The sequence below is a fragment of the Mirounga angustirostris genome, unplaced genomic scaffold, assembly GCF_029215605.1.
Source record: "Mirounga angustirostris isolate CCGP_5_RB_7025 unplaced genomic scaffold, mMirAng1.0.hap1 SCAF_2, whole genome shotgun sequence".
Taxonomy (NCBI): Eukaryota; Metazoa; Chordata; class Mammalia; order Carnivora; family Phocidae; genus Mirounga; species Mirounga angustirostris.
In genome coordinates, this window is record NW_026991710.1 from 104,628,742 (window position 1) to 104,646,606 (window position 17,865).

The 17,865-nt window shown below is 38.1% G+C and overlaps 1 protein-coding gene across 2 annotated transcripts in view; it reads left to right on the plus strand.

The window, feature by feature from the left end:
* Window positions 1–17,865, plus strand: part of FAT4 (FAT atypical cadherin 4) — a 176,773-nt gene that overhangs the window by 123,156 nt on the left and 35,752 nt on the right. For both annotated transcript variants that reach the window (XM_045880480.3, XM_064585034.1), the window contains 3 exons: window positions 154–334; window positions 10,789–11,039; window positions 12,999–17,348. In XM_045880480.3, coding sequence (XP_045736436.2) covers window positions 154–334; window positions 10,789–11,039; window positions 12,999–17,348 — 4,782 coding nt within the window. The remainder of the gene's footprint in view (window positions 1–153; window positions 335–10,788; window positions 11,040–12,998; window positions 17,349–17,865) is intronic.

Genomic DNA, 17,865 nt, shown 5'->3' on the forward strand with positions numbered 1-17,865 from the left:
AATCACTCCACTGCTTGTAGCCTTTAGAAATTTCACTTTGAGATGTTTTCTAAAGTCTCTTCAGTAGTGCTATCTACCAATGAGTCATTGTTAAATTTGCTATTATCTTTGTTATTTATAAACATTAAAAACTCGATTTTCTTTTCCTTCTAGGATCCCCTGCCCTGACTGGAACTGGAACAATCAGTGTCATAGTAGATGACGTCAATGATAATGTCCCCACTTTTGCCAGTAAAATGTATTTCACCACAATTTCTGAAGATGCACCAACTGGAACAGATGTGTTATTGGTAAATGCCTCAGATGCTGATGCTTCAACAAATGCAGTTATCAGGTCAGTACATTTCCCTTTGTAAATTCTGATTGTTTTTCTCATGAAACAGTCTTTGGATTAAATGAATATAATGCTTAATTTTGCTAGGAAGTCTGTAATATTAACACATAGCCCTATTGTGGCTACCTGCTGTTAAATAACCAACTATGCCTAAAATGAGGATTCAAACAATAATAATTTTATTTAGTGTTCTAAAATTTTAATATATTAATTTTATTTATATTTTTATCATATCTCATGATTTTGTAGTTCATGTAAATCGTTTGTAGGGCAGGGTTCACGGGGAGATTCTTCTGCTTCATGTGATTGACTGGTATCACTTAGTGGTATTTACCTGGTCCATGGGTGGCTGGAGGGTTTAAGATGTCTTCACTCAATGCCTGGTGCCTTGGGAGGGATGGCTCAGCTGGACCCCTGTCTCTGATCTTGTAGTCTCAGGGCTTCTCAATGTGGTTCTTTAGCAGGTAGCTAAAATGGGCTACATGGTAGCTTTGGGCTCCAGGAACTTTGGGTGAAAGCTGCCAGTGCTCTTAGAGAAAAGGCTTGGAAGTGGCACAGCATCACTTCCATAATATTCTATTTGTTGAAGCAGTCATGACCTGCCCAGATTCCCTGGGAGGAGAAATGCACATCCCCTCTTGATGGGAGGAGTATCAAAGAATTTTGGCCATTTTTAGCCCAACCGCTAGCCCCAGTAAGAATATTTATATTTTCAAAGTTTAAAAAGTTTATTTTACTCTACTTACATCTGCTTAAAATGGCAAAAAACAAGATGGTACCTTGTTCAGGGAGCATGTGAAAGCAGTTTGGTTGTTACATTTGGTGGATCTAGCTGAGTCACATTCTTCCAGGCCCATTCTAAACTTTGAGAAATGAAGATTTCCAAATTTTCCAGAGAAAAGTCTCGAAGACATAAATATTTCTTACCCACACGTCACCCCCACCTTCTATAGACTGATATTAGGTAAATGAGAGTGGATCAGATGGCTATGGCAGTAATGGTCAGAAGAGAGAATTTGAGGGTTCAGAGGACTTATCAGTCAAGGGCTGTGCATGTTGCTATTGTGATGATTTGGTTAGGGATTTGTTTTGTTTGTTACTAATTTCCTATTTACAAAATCACTTTGGGAAACTGGCATTTATCTCTTCCTACTGGTAGAGATGACTGACTTATGTAGAAGGCCTCAAAGTATTTTTCATTTAATTAACATGCATTGAGTTGTTAGTATGAGTGACAAGGCAGCATTTCCACTTTCTTCAAGCCTGCATTCTTTTTTAGGTAGATAAACAATTTAATACAACATAAATACGATTACTTCATATGGTGAATGCAGCCTTGAAAAGAAAGCAGGCTTATATAACAGAGAGTGACAAGGGACTTTTAGGTATGGTTATTATGGGTGGCCTCTCTAAGGAGGTGACATTTAGGCTGGAAGAACTGGACTGTGGGATGAAAGTAAGCATGGTGTCTTTAGGAGGGTTTGGGAGCACGGACCAAAGTGAGAAAGGGGCCAGAGAGGTAGGCAGAGATCAGATCATGTAGGCCATCTGAGGGCTCCTAGGTCATGGTAAGAAATTGAAATTTTTATTTATTTTTATTTATTTATTTTTTTAGAAATTGAGATTTTTAATTTTATTTTTATGTGAAAAACTATTGGAGTATTTCAAACAGGGACCAACATAAACTGTTCTGTTTGGGTTGGATTGCAGGAGGCAGGACTGTAGAAAGAAGCCACTGGGAGAGAAACCGGTGAGACCATTTAGGTGCTAATTAATATAGTGGTTGAAACAAAAGTTGGAGGTCCATGTACTAAGGTGGAGAAATGACAACTGAGTGAATAGATTTGGAAAAATATTTGAGATTGTAAGTGGGAATAAGAAAAAGAGAAATCAGAGTCATCTACTAAGTTTTTGGCTTGAACATCTGGGCAGATGGTACCATTGTAGGTAACACTGGAGGAGAAACAGGTGTGAGAGAAACTAGTTCTTATTTGAACACAACTTAAGATGACTACGAGTCATTCACATGGAGGTATCAGTTGGGACATTGAAGATACAAGTCTGAAACTTAGGTTAGGGTCAGGGCTGGAGATACAGATTTGGGAGTCATCAATGCTTAGAGCACATTTAAAACCAAGAAAATTAATAAGAACACTTTAGGAGAGAGTATAGAGCAACAAAAGAAGGGCAAGAACTGACTCCTTGGAATCCTCCCAATGCTTGAAAGACAGGTGTAGAAGGAAGAGTCACCTAGGTAGCCTAGCAGTCTGGCCAGAGTCACAGGAGGAAATCCAGAAGATGGACACTGACATGCACTGTAGGATGGAAGGCAATGCACGAACTTCTTTCAGACTCCTGGAACCTTCTTCCAGAGCTGAATTCCAAGAGGCTTATACAGTCAAATCATTAAGGATGGAGAAAATTTCTGCCCAAGGTCATAACTATATGGCTCTTGGGTCCCTGCGCTCAGCACCACCTGGAGAGAGGCAAGTTCAACTTACCTTCTTCCTGGTATGAGCCTCAAAACGCCAGTAAATACCACCTCCTTTGCTTGTCCTACACCAAAGCATAGAAATCATGGAATCCATACCCTAAGAACTAAGTCTTAGCTTAGTGTTAAGAGCACAGCCTTGGGAATGAAGCTGACTATACTATTAATTGTGGGGCAGCTTATTTAACACTTCTCGGGGTCAGTTTTCTTATCAATAAAATAAGTATACTAAATAATAAAACTGACTTGATAGAATTATTGTGACGACAAATAAAACAATTAAGTGGACTGCTTAGAATAGTGCCTAGAACAAAAAATACTCAATATCCATCAATGCATACTGTCCTAACCCTTGCAAAGCACTTTTCCCTTTGCCTGTCATCTCTTAGTGCTCAGTAAGTTTCTGACAATTTTGGAAGAGATGTCCTATCCATTGTAGTGTTATAGTCCAGTAAATCTTTATCTGCCATGCCAAGGAGTCTTTCTCTAAAGATAGTATGCAGACTATCACCAATCAGTGGCAGAACAGTATCCTTGTCTGAGATGTTTCAATTGCTGAAACAACTGTGAAGCCGCATGCTTACAAAATCAATGCAAGTACTAGAAGAAAATGCTATGAGGATATACTGTCTTCTAGAGTATGTCAGATTTGCACTGCTAAATGTGAGCAATGGTGATCAATGTAAAGTTGGTCTAGAAAATCCTGTTTGTATTTCCAGAATGATGTACTGGTAGCTTTGAAATGATTGTTTTGATTTGATAGTATGTATTTTGGTTGTTTGGTTGACTGGTTGAATTTTCTTCTTCCTTTAAAATCAGAGAATTAACTTCATACTTTTACATTCACTGAGATCTATAAAATACGTCTGCAAAAATCTTTAAATGACTACATTGACTGTCATATAGTGAGATAATATAGAAATCGAAGCTGTTTTTATCTTGTAAAAATAATTAAATTCACTTACCTTAGGACAGACAATTATTACAGCTTAGATTTAAAATACTTTCATAGATAAAGTAAATAGTGATGCCAGCCTAAACCTTATTTACTCTGGCTTGATATCTTTTTAAAAAATATTTTATTTATTTATTTGACAGAGAGAGAGAGAGAGATCACAAGTATGCAGACAGGCAGGCAGAGGGAGAGAGAGAAGCAGGCTCCCTGCTGAGCACGGAGCCTGGGTGGTCTGATTATCTTTTTAATGGAATATTAAAAACTTCTATATTAAGTGTTAATCATGCCTTGCTAATCATGGAATCGAGAGAAACCCATTCTCCTAGTTAACAGAGTAATTTTATATTAATATTATATTGCTTATTTAAGTATTATGTAAGTAAGTCATTTACCCATCTATTGATGGGCTCTCTAATAGCACAACCCGTTATGTGTCATATAATTTGTTAATTTTCCCTTATGGTCTACCATAATCTTGTACACAGTGGTCACCCGACAAATACTTATTTATATTTTTCTTTCTACCTATTTGATCAAGCTATCCATTTTTATGGACGGTGCACTTACTTTAAGTTATATACTTTATTTCACTCTTAGTGTTTTCCCCTCTAGTAAACTAGTCTGCATTAATTCCTAGTTTTTATCTACTTTAAATATTTGCTTCCCAGACAGACACCCATTCCAGAAGTTAGCTTTTAAGGATACATATCCCTTTTTCTCCCAACTGGACCAAATCTCCATTTAAACTTCACTTCTAACTTTCATGTCACAGCACTGGAGAAACTCACAAAATTATATTGACAGGGTCAACATTCAAAGGCAGATCCCTCACTCTGTGTTCTTAATCCCATCCCACTTAATTTCCTCCAAATCTTTAATTCAACAGTGTTTGCATTTCTCTCTTGGATCTTCAAATCATCCCTGTTCCCTGGATCATGTATTGATTGATCCCTGTGGAAATGCTCAGAATATCTGCTACTGAATGCTGGTTCCTTTATTTACCTACCATAACTTAGAAAAGTCATGCCTGTGTCCCTAAGATTGCATATATCCATCAGTAAAAGTGGAGATATGAAGTGTTACTTTACAATTGGTAAGAGTTAAATATATATTGATCAAATGCCATGTAGTATATATGTAATCAGTTAAGATGCGTAAATGTCTCTAATACAATTATCGGGACACAAAAGTCACTAAATTAATGTTAGGTTTTTTTTTTCTTTTTATTCTTCTTATATCTATTTTACCCCTAATATCTTCTTGCTTATACAGTGTCTGCAGCATAGCAGTGACTGACAAATAAATGTATTGAATGAATGATTCCAATTCTTAGAACTGTTGTTTTTACTCACTTTTTTTTACACCACATTTTTGAGAGAGTGGGTCACTTCCTCACAGTTTTCTCCAACCATTTATTCCTGAAAATCTTTCAATCTGATTTTCTCCTCCATGGCTTTATTAAAAAAATAATCTATCTGAAGTTTCTGCTGAAATTTATCAAATTTATTCATAACACTCAAATGATCTTTCTGAGTATTTTCCTTTACCTTTTGCAATATTTGCGCTACAGGTCATCTCTTCTCTTGGCATTCTTTTCTCTCCTCAATGTATACGTAATATTATCTCTTATTTCTTACTCTGCATCTCTGACCTCGCTTTCTAATTTACCTTCTGATCTCCTCTCTGTACAAAATAATTTGGATAGTCCCCCACAATATTTTTTCTCAGTCCTTTTTTCCCCTTTCTTTGTGTGTGTGAGAGAGCAAGAGAGTGAGAAAGCGAGAAAGAGAGAGAGAGAGAAAATGAGAGAGAGAGAAAATAATTCATTTTCACAGCTGCAACCATCCAGAAAACTATGCAGAGAATTCTAAATCTGTGCTATCCATTCTGACTCCATCCCTGAGATCCCTGCCTATATTTGTAAATCTGTAGTGGACACCCCTACCTGGAGGTTCTGTTGGCATCAGAAGCACAATATATCAGAAACTCCTAACTTTTCCTGTTTCTCCTCTTGGCATTCTGCTTTCTTTTAATGGTGTTGCCTTGCCTTCTTCATCCCTGTTTGCTAGCCAAGGGTCATCCTCTCCCTCTCTACTCAGTCAATGGACAAGTTCTCACATTTCTTCTTCACTAATGCCTCTGGCACCCATTCTTTTCTGTGCAATCTTCCTGCCAAGATTCTAGTTCAGCCCACAATTACATCATGCCTGGACTATTATAATAAAAATTAACTTTCCTCCCTGACTCTAGTTTCTAATCCCTCCAATCTGTATACCATCCTGTACTGTGTAATTTTGGACCCTCACTATGTCCCAGGCACTTTAAGTCCCGAGGACTTGGACCCTCTAGCTACCACAAGGAGAGCAGTTCAGGAAAGGAGATAACTTTGTAATCCTGTAATTATAGTACTCTGCGACAAGTATATAGTTTAAGCACAGATGGGGTGGAAAGAGAAGAACAGCATACTCAGTGCTATCTGAAGAAATCCATAGAAGCTTCGAGTAATTAATGATTTTTGGAAAGACCGAGAAGTAGCTTATCAACAAATACAGTACGAAAGACTTTCTAGGCAAAGACAATAACAAGCATAAGGGCAAGGAGCTCTGCAGAAGCACAGGGTCCGGGAAGCAAAGCTCTTCCGTACGGTTGGTATGGGTGAGGAATGGGCCTCGTATACCACATGAAAAATTCACACTCCTGTCTGTATCTAACGGGAGAAACAACTGAAGTGTTCCAACTGGGCAATAACATGACTAGATTACATTTTATGATGATTTATCAGTGTTGTAGGAAGTGATCTGGATGAAGCCGAGCCTGGGTCAGTGAATGAAAGAGCAATGGCAGTAATATGAACCAGCTTGGGCATTCAGTGGCTCAGCTTTAACAATGATACTCCTTTCCTCAAAATCCTTCAACTTCCAGTTGGCCTATGGCATAATGCCCAGTCTCCATATTCCAGGCACTCCATAAACAGCCCCGGCTTATTCTGCCCAAACCCCCAACATACAGCCTAACTTGCAGGCTCACTGGATCACTTTCTGCTCCTGGGAAAAGGATCTGTGCTTTCCCAAGCCTTATGGCCTTGTTCAAGTTCTTCTGTATCCTAGATCAAGGTTCTGCAAACTGCAGTCTGCAGGCTAGATTCCGCCCAGTGCCTGCATTTGTAAATGAAGTCGTACTGGAATAAAGCCATGCCCGTTCGTGTACTTTTGTCCACGGCTGCTTTTGTGCGCAATGGCAAGCTGAGTATTGTAGCAGAGCTTTTCTGGCCTCCAAAGCCATATTTACTAACACTGGCCTTTTACAGGAAAAAAAAAAAAAAAAATCTGCTAATTCCTGACCTGAAACACCTTTCTCCCTTTTCACCACTATTGTAAGATGGGTAGACCCTTTAAAACCCAGCTTCAATTTAGCCTTCCTCAGGGAAGGCTTTCTTTTAATCATTCCACTCAAAAGCGCTCTCTTTGGCTTTTGGATACCTAGAGCAGCGCTTCTGGACAGTTTCATAACACTCAAATGCACTGCCTGGCTTTGTACTTTCTTTTCTTTCTCTCTTTCTTCCATTTAGGATATAAGTTTGAGGGCAGGATTTTTACCTTCTAATCCTTGTATCTTTTAGTCCACCTATCCATTTAACTTAAGTATGTAGATGGATTATAATAGATTACATATGATAAATTATTAAATTGTAACTACACAGGTGTATGTGCTCTGTTATGTGTGTAATCCTAGACTTTTACTTCTCAGCATGTACCAATTACAATTCCAAATGCATTTCGTATGAAATTACATTTAATACTCAAGACTACCAAGTGAAAGGAATGCATATGTGATCCACACTTTACAGGTGGAAAGAAAAAGCTTAGAAAGATTAAGGAATTTAATGAATTGAAGTGTTTTGAGTGAGGTAAATATTCATGCCCAGGTGAATTGTGTTTCGAAGTGCAGTCTTTTAACTATTACTAAATTATCGTATTCTAGTAACATATAGCACAATGTTTTATGATCCTAGTAGATCTCAGGGAGAGACAAAAAAAGGTTAAAAAATCAAATTGGGGTATTTTAGCTTTACAAGTGCAAAAATGAATGATTCAGATTTTAGAGAACAATGATGTCAGTTTATGCCAATAATCTGAAGCAGTCATTTCTTATTCTTGAATCAGCAAATAAATAACACATTTGTTGATTTCTTTGAACCAAATCGATGTAAACAACGCTACACTGACATCCCTTAAATAAAAAAAGTCCCCTTTGGCCTTAGCAAGCAGTACAGCATTTCTTGTCTCCACTAGATCCACTCAGGCTGCTTTTTACCTTCTTTATACTGTGGTCTAATGGAGCAAGTATGTGTTGAAGTCATAAAGACGGAAGTTCCAACTCTAGATTTACCATTTTTAGATGGTATGCTTTGTTGTGCAACCCCATGAGTCTCTCTTAGATTCAGACTCCTCATCTTTAAAAAATCCAAAACAAAACCAAAGTGTCAGGGTTGTTTTGAAGTTAAATGAGAGCATATATAAAATGCCTTGTAGTGTGCTCAGTACACACTAAGAACACAGTAAGATGCTGCAGATCTTTAAAGACCAGCATAGATGTTTAGATGTTAAAAAGCACAAAACCCAGGGCGCCTGGGTGGCTCAGTCGGTTAAGCGACTGCCTTCGGCTCAGGTCATGATCCTGGAGTCCCGGGATCGAGTCCCGCATCGGGCTCCCTGCTTGGCAGGGAGTTTGCTTCTCCCTCTGACCCTCCTCCCTCTCATGCTCTCTGTCTCTCATTCTCTCTCTCTCAAATAAATAAATAAAATCTTAAAAAAAAAAAAGCACAAAACCCAATCTAATAGAGTTTATACCCTTAGAAGAAATTAATGTAGACCAGAGAAGCGGGAAAGATCTCCATGAAGGGATGAGAACCAAACCAAGACTGAAGTGATAGGGGAAAGGCAAACCTGGGCATATTATTTTGGCCGTCTATCCATTGTGTCCCTTCTATCTGTGTGTGTGTGTGCATGTGTGTGTGTGTATTTTAACTTACAAGTATAAATTGCACGATACTGGTATTATAGATATTATGAGACGTTACAGAACACTTTATATTTAAAATCGACTTTTGATATACTTCAGAATCAGATAAAGTCTAGAAAAAAATCACATATTAACCTGACAATTTATTCTTTAATGTTCAAAAATAGTAAATATGTTAATTACTTTTAAACAGACAATCATATGCTCCATAGCGTGTATAATAGCATAAAATAAAGAATAAGAATTTACAGTACAAGATTTCATTATGGATTATTTCATTAAACTTGGAGCAGAACTCACATCATTTGCCTTTCAGCACATTGCTCTTTCTTCATATACCATGATCTTGTCATATACAAAAATCCAAATCTAAATTTGCATGCATTTTTCATTACTTTAATTTTATTTTTATTTGTGAATAGTTGAGGGAATATTTAATTGACCCCTGATCTTTGCTGTCAAAAAGCTGTATAAAAGTCTTTGATGCTATGAATTACTCTTTTTTTTCCCTGTTATTTGGTCATTTCTACATCCACTGTTATAGGGAAACAAGGTTTCCCAGAATAAAATCACACAATTCTCATAATTCAGGTTCTCACAGAATTTATTGAAGAGGTAAAACAATTTGATTACCTCATGAGTCCTGAATTTCTAACTTTAAGAATTCAATTATAAGCCTCGGATATTTTTATTTTGACAAAGGGATTAGATATCTAGTGTGTAAGGGCAGTAATTATACTGTATAAAGAGTCACTTCTGGTCCAGGAAATGGAATTCTCATTTAGTCCTGATCCTGGCATGTGGGTGTGCCAAAAAGTGTTAAAATTCTGAGTGATATCAAATACTGTATAAATACTGAAGTCATTTCTCAGCCAAAACTCCCTCTTCTACTTTTTTTTTCTATTTTGCTATCATTTTATAGGACTTCTATTTTTAAAAAATATCAGCTCCCCAACAGTTCATTATTTCTCTAAAAAAGGATGAAAATGCTGAAATGTTTGTTTTAAACTCTGAGCTTAATGGAAGGAACGTACACTCTACTTGCCGCAATGTAGGCCTTTTTTTAAACTGCCTCTATTAGATACTTGCCGTTGCTATGTTTTCATGGGCACAAACCAAACTATAGAAACATGCAGTTAATTCCAACAAGGGCATTTCTTTGTTGGCATAAAGGAGAAAACTTTTAAAGGCATCCATTTCCTTGCCACTCTCCAACCTTAAAAACAATGGACCACAGCCAGTTTCTGAACCTTCAAGCTTAGCTACTTCTTTTCTAGCTGATCTCTGAGGAATACAGAGATAGCTTTCCTCTTCATAAAGAAGAGAGAAGCTATTCTCAGTGGAAACTCCTGCCCATTAACCAATCTGGTTAGCATCAGAATATCCATGAAAATGTCATACCTCTCCTGACAACAAGAAAGAAAAGCATAGCCATATGAGGAATGACAAATGAGAGAATTAGTAAACAGGAATGTCTTTGTATAAATAATCTGTTCTTTAGTTGTTCTGGGTAGTCAATGGATGTCAAATACAGTGTTTTGTCTTTAAAAATAAGATCTTCATCTGATCTCTGGTTTATTATGGTGCACAGCAGAAAAATAATTTTTAGATTCATTTAACAGATGTTCATTTGTGATCCTGGCCACTAACCACAATATCAGAGCAAGGCCCTGATTTATGCTTCCAGGTTCACTTATTTATAATGCGGTTGTCTTCTGGATATATTTTGGGGCCTTGCATGATCCAAGAAATCCACGGAACTTGTGAGGACCCGCTTGAGCTCACTGGACATTTCACAGTAAAGATTGTCAATTAGATGCTCACATAAAATTTGAAATATTTATCTTCTAGCCATATTCTTTAATTGTTGTGTGATCATACTTAAAGTGATTTTTTTTTACATTTCTGTCTCAGTTTTTAAATTTTAGTGAATAGATGCTACAACATGATAACCAGAAAAAATATGCCCATCTCTGCTCTCTCTAGTTATAGGATCATTGGTGGAAACTCTCAGTTCACCATCAACCCATCCACGGGACAAATCATCACAAGTGCATTGCTAGACAGGGAAACAAAAGAGAATTATACTTTAGTTGTGGTCTCCAGTGATGCTGGATCCCCAGAGCCGCTTTCCAGTTCTACCAGTGTGCTCGTCACTGTTACTGATGTCAATGACAATCCACCAAGATTTCAACATCACCCATATGTCACACACATCCCATCTCCTACTCCTCCAGGTAATGAAGCCAACTCTGAGGTCTCATGGATAAATGCAAAATATACATTGGACATTTTCTATAAATATATTTCTGTTTCTTTTACATGGATATTTCTGATTTAGCTTAGGTTTGCAAATCCTCTAAAATTCAACTTGTTTTGACTAATGAAATTGAAGGAATGTTGAATCTCATAATTTAATTATTTTATCCTAGACCAATTGTGCTTAAGATTTTATAATTGCTACATCTTTCCTGGTACTCTTTCTTAATATTACTTGAATATTTTCACATGATTAAAATAGTCACTTCATAGTCAAGAAGAGTTCTGCCCTGAGATATAATTTGTCAATTCCCTGAAAGGAAGGACATTGTTTTTTGTTTTTTTGTTTTGTCTTGTTTTGTTTTGTTTGCCATATGCTAATACCTGAAACATCTGGGAGGTAGTAAGCAGTCAATTATATTTGTTGGTTGAAAATAAATATTTTACCTCAATCCTTCATCGATAGGTTTTCAAAAATATTTAATGAATGGATACTTCTAATGAATTATTGTTATTAATGTTTTATTCCAGTTTTGATGGATGAAGGTTTTCTGTTAGTAAGTTTATTAAGACGTTAATGACCACTTTCATATGACAATATGCATTTCTCTTTCTTCATTTAAATTAGTTTGGTTTTATTTGCTTGTTTGTAAAGAATGGCAGTCTCTCTTAAAAACTGCACAAATAATCTGCCATTTGTAATCTTTGAGATGCATTTCCAAACAGGAAAATATACAAATATAGGCCGAAATTAATTTGATCTGCCTTACTTTAAAATATTTTTAATTAGAAGAAAAAGCAAATGGATCCAGGATTTCTCCTCTCAGTGATCTTTGATCTTATATTCACTTGAGAATGTCAAATTGATACCAATTCAAAGTATGAAATGCATAATTTTTTGTGGCAATTTTTTATCAAAAGGAAATGTCAATATCAAAGTCATAAATCCCTGATGAAGGCCTCTAGCTGAAATGATGCTGGCAGGCATGATTCTAATTACGTCCAATGTGTGGGGATACAAAATAGCATCCCCTATAAAAAGTGAGTATGTAATGCTTGAGCATCTTTTCCTCATTAGACTTATTATAATTAATCAGAATCACTGGCCTTAATAAAAGACTTTTCACTTTTGTCACAAACTTTACTGTAGGGGAATGAGTGCAGGTTTGGAAAAGGTTTCCAAATGAGTATATCAAAAACATGTCCTTATGGCAGTTTTTCTGCATATTCCTGCTACAATCTGTTCCATTGGCAGTCGTCCCAAGCACTAACTTTTGGAATCCAAACTGAGTCCGTTCTTCCTCAGTTTTTATTTCATACTACTTTATAATTGTTCTAATTGATTTATGGTTATATATATATATGTATGTATTTTATCTCCATGTGACAATAGCTCACTAATAAAAGAATGCTGCTAAGAAAGAGTGGATATAAAGAATCAAAACAATCTTTTAAAACAAATTAAAAATTTTGTTGACATGATTACCTGTAGGGCAAATCAAAGATGTTTTAAGACATACAGAGCAGTTATCTTTTTTCATTGGGTAGAAACAGAGCTCTTAGCAGAGCTCCCATAGTAGTATCATGTTTGTTGGAAGTTGTGTTATGTACAGATTTTCCTCCTAGGAACTATAATTCTGAATGATTAGCCATTGCTCTTCCCTGTGCTTCTCTCAAAGGCATACTGAAAAATATTAAATCCAGTAGAGCATATGGCTTTTAGTTAGAAAATGGCAGGTCAGTCCCTGAAGACTACCATTAAGTAGATTTGACTTGGGGACTTCAGAGATAATACAGGAGTTACTGTTCTCCCCCAGTAGTCATGAGAAAGTAAAGTGATATTAGGGAGCAATATAATATTTTGTATACACTAATCTACTAGCAAATGTTTTATTTGGGTTTTGTGTGATTGTAACCGCACTCTCCCTCTTTCATAGGTTCCTTCGTCTTCGCAGTTACAGTCACAGATGCTGATATTGGACCTAATTCTGAACTGCATTATTCACTTTTGGGTAGAAACTCTGAAAAATTTCACATTGATCCACTGAGAGGGGCTATTATGGCAGCTGGACCACTAAATGGGGCTTCGGAAGTGACATTTTCTGTATATGTAAAAGACGGGGGCTCATTTCCAAAGACAGATTCTACAACAGTGACTGTCAGATTTGTGAACAAGGCAGATTTCCCTAAAGTCAGAGCCAAAGAACAGACTTTCATGTTTCCTGAAAACCAGCCAGTCGGCACTCTTGTCACCACCATTACAGGGTCCTCCTTGAGAGGAGAACCTTTGTCCTATTATATTGCAAGCGGGAACCTTGACAGTACATTCCAAATCGATCAAATAACAGGGCAGGTGTCCATTAGTCAACCTCTGGATTTTGAAAAGATACAAAAATATGTCATATGGATAGAGGCCAGGGATGGAGGCTTCCCTCCTTTATCCTCTTATGAGAAACTTGACTTAACAGTCTTAGATGTCAATGATAATTCCCCTGTTTTTAAGGAAGATCCATTTGTATCTGAAATATTGGAAAATCTTTCTCCTCGCAAAATACTTACTGTTTCGGCAACGGATAAGGACAGTGGACCCAATGGACAGTTAGATTATGAAATTGTTAATGGCAATAAAGAACATAGTTTTGCTATTAATCATGCCACTGGTGAAATTAGAAGCATTCGGCCATTAGACAGGGAAAAAATATCACAGTATGTGCTTACCATAAAGTCTTCAGACAAAGGCTCCCCTTCTCAGAGTACCTCAGTAAAAGTCATCATTAACATCTTAGATGAAAATGATAATGCCCCTAGGTTTTCTCAGATATTCAGTGCCTATGTTCCTGAAAATTCCCCTTTAGGATACACAGTTACACGTGTCACAACTTCTGATGAAGACATTGGTATAAATGCAATTAGTAGATATTCTATAACAGACACAAGTCTTCCATTTACAATTAATCCCAGCACAGGAGATATTGTGATTAGTAGACCTTTAAATAGAGAAGATACGGACCGTTACAGAATCCGAGTTTCTGCGCATGATTCTGGGTGGACCGTAAGTACAGATGTCACAATATTTGTGACAGACATCAATGACAATGCTCCAAGATTTAGCAGACCCTCCTATTACTTGGATTGCCCTGAGCTTCCTGAAATTGGCTCCAAAGTGACTCAGGTATCTGCAACTGATCCTGATGAGGGATCAAATGGACAAGTGTTTTATTTTATAAAATCTCAGTCAGAATATTTCAGGATTAATGCCACCACAGGAGAGATTTTCAATAAACAGGTCTTAAAATACCAGAATGTCAGTGGCTTCAGTAATGTGAACATCAACAGACATAGTTTTATAGTGACATCTTCAGATCGAGGGAATCCTTCATTACTTAGTGAGACAACAGTTACCATCAACACAGTGGACAGTAACGACAATGCACCACAATTCCTTAAACCTAAATATTTTACTCCGGTCACCAAAAATGTTAAAGTGGGTACGAAGTTAATCAAAGTTACTGCAGTAGATGATAGAGATTTTGGTCTGAATTCTGAGGTGGAATATTTGATTTCTAATGAAAATCATTTTGGAAAATTTAAGTTGGACAATAGTACAGGGTGGATTTCAGTGGCATCTTCGCTGATATCTGACCTGAATCAAAACTTTTTGATCATTGTCACTGCAAGAGATAAAGGAAACCCTCCACTTTCATCCCAAGCCACCGTCCAAATAATTGTCACCGAGGAAAACTACCATACACCCGAATTCTCTCAAAGTCACATGAGTGCAACCATCCCCGAAAGCCATAGTATCGGGGCCATCGTCAGAACTGTTTCTGCAAGAGACAGAGATTCAGCTATGAACGGCTTGATTGGGTACAGTATTTCCTCAGGAAATGAAGAAGGCATTTTTGCAATCAATTCCTCCACAGGTATATTAACACTAGCCAAAGCTCTTGATTATGAGTTATGCCAGAAACATGAAATGACTATTAGTGCAACAGACGGAGGATGGGTTGCAAGAACTGGTTACTGCAGTGTGACTGTAAATGTGATTGATGTGAACGACAATTCTCCAGTATTTTTCCCAGATGAATATTTCCCTACTGTTTTGGAAAATGCCCCAAGTGGAACAACAGTCATCCACCTAAATGCAACAGATGCTGACTCTGGAACCAATGCTGTGATTGCATACACGTTACAGTCATCTGACAGTGACCTCTTTGTCATTGACCCTAACACAGGAGTCATCACCACTCAAGGCTTCTTGGATTTTGAGACCAAGCAGAGCTACCATCTTACTGTGAAAGCCTTCAATGTCCCTGACGAAGAAAGGTGCAGTTTTGCCACTGTTAATATACAATTAAAAGGGACGAATGAATATGTGCCTCGCTTTGTTTCCAAACTTTACTATTTTGAAATCTCAGAAGCAGCTTCTAAAGGTACTATTGTTGGAGAAGTGTTTGCCAGTGACCGTGATTTGGGCACTGATGGGGAAGTACACTATTTGATTTTTGGTAACAGCCGAAAGAAGGGTTTCCAGATCAATAAGAAGACTGGACAAATTTATGTTTCTGGACTTCTTGATAGGGAAAAAGAAGAAAGGGTATCTTTGAAGGTGTTGGCCAAGAATTTTGGCAGCATCAGGGGTGCAGATATCGATGAGGTCACTGTAAATGTCACGGTGCTTGATGCCAATGACCCACCCATTTTTAGTTTAAATATCTACAGCGTTCAGATCAGTGAAGGGGTACCAACTGGGACTCATGTGACATTTGTCAGTGCCTTTGACTCAGACTCTGTCCCCAGCTGGAGCAGGTTTTCTTACTTCATTGGATCAGGGAATGAAAATGGTGCCTTTTCCATTAATCCACAGACAGGACAGATCACTGTCACTGCAGAATTAGATAGAGAAACCCTACCTATCTATAATCTCACGGTTTTGGCGGTTGATTCAGGGACCCCCTCAGCTACAGGAAGTGCCTCCCTGTTGGTTACCCTCGAAGATATAAATGATAATGGACCTATGCTGACCATCAGTGAAGGTGAAGTTATGGAAAACAAACGCCCAGGAACTCTGGTGATGACACTTCAGTCCACTGATCCCGATCTCCCTCCAAATCAAGGCCCCTTCACCTATTACTTGCTGAGCACAGGTCCCGCCACCAATTATTTTAGTCTGAACACTGCTGGAGTTCTGAGCACAACCAGAGAGATTGACAGAGAACAGATTGCAGACTTCTATCTGTCCGTGATTACTAGGGATTCTGGTGTTCCTCAAATGTCCTCCACAGGAACCGTGCATATCACTGTTATAGACCAAAATGATAATCCTTCCCAGTCTCGGACCGTGGAGATATTTGTTAATTATTATGGCAATTTGTTTCCTGGTGGGATTTTAGGTTCCGTGAAGCCACAGGATCCGGATGTGTTAGACACCTTCCACTGCTCCCTTACTTCGGGAGTTACAAGCCTGTTCAGTATTCCAAGGGGTACTTGTGATCTAAATTCACAGCCGAGGTCAACAGATGGCACATTTGATCTCACTGTCCTTAGCAATGATGGAGTTCACAGCGCAGTCACGAGCAATATCCGAGTTTTCTTTGCTGGATTTTCTAATGCTACAGTGGATAACAGCATCCTACTGCGTCTCAGTGTTCCAACAGTAAAGGACTTCTTGACTAACCACTACCTTCATTTTCTACGCATTGCCAGCTCCCAACTGACAGGCCTAGGGACCGCTGTGCAACTTTATGGTGCGTATGAGGAGAACAATAAAACGTTTCTTTTAGCAGCTGTGAAGCGGAACAGTAATCAGTATGTGAATCCCAGTGGTGTAGCCACCTTCTTTGAAAGCATCAAAGAGATCCTTCTCCGGCAGAGTGGAGTGAAGGTAGAATCCGTGGATCATGACTCATGTATTCATGGCCCATGTCAGAATGGAGGGAGCTGTATAAGAAGACTGGCTGTGAGCTCTGTATTAAAGAGCCATGAGAGTCTTCCAGTCATCATTGTGGCAAATGAACCTCTGCAGCCTTTCTTATGCAAGTGTTTGCCAGGTTACGCTGGTAGCTGGTGTGAAATAGATATAGATGAATGTCTTCCATCACCTTGCCACAATGGTGGGACCTGTCACAATTTAGTAGGAGGATTTTCCTGCAGCTGCCCAGATGGCTTCACTGGCAGGGCCTGTGAACGAGATATCAATGAGTGCCTGCCAGGTCCGTGCAAGAATGGTGCTGTCTGCCAAAATGTTCCAGGAAGCTTCAACTGTGTTTGCAAAACTGGATACACAGGTAGGATGATGTTGGGCTCTATCCCTAAAACTTTAACCATGTCAAGTATAATGGAAAGCAGTGGATTTTGTCATTTTTAAATGATTTTCCAGGGCACCAGGGTGGCTCAGATGGTTAAGCGTCTGCCTTCGGCTCAGGTCATGATCCCGGGGTTCTGGGCTCAAGTGCCGCATCGGGCTCTCTGCTCCTTGGGAGCCTGCTTCTCCCTCTGCCTCTCTCTCTCTCTCTCTGTCTGTCTCTCATGAATAAATAAAGAAAATCTTTTAAAAAATAAATTATTTTCCATTACAATGGGCATAATCATAGCAAATGTTTTAAACACTTACTATTGGCTGACATTGTTGTAGGAATAATTATTTTCCAGTTTGTACAGAAAGGAAGCTGAAGTAGAGGGAAGGTAAGTCAGTTTTCTAAGGTGACCCAGATTTGTCACAGAGTCAGATGGTAAGCCTACACAGTTATTTCCAGAGTTTGAGCTCTTAGTCAATCTGCTGAGTGTCTTGTACAAGACCAAAAA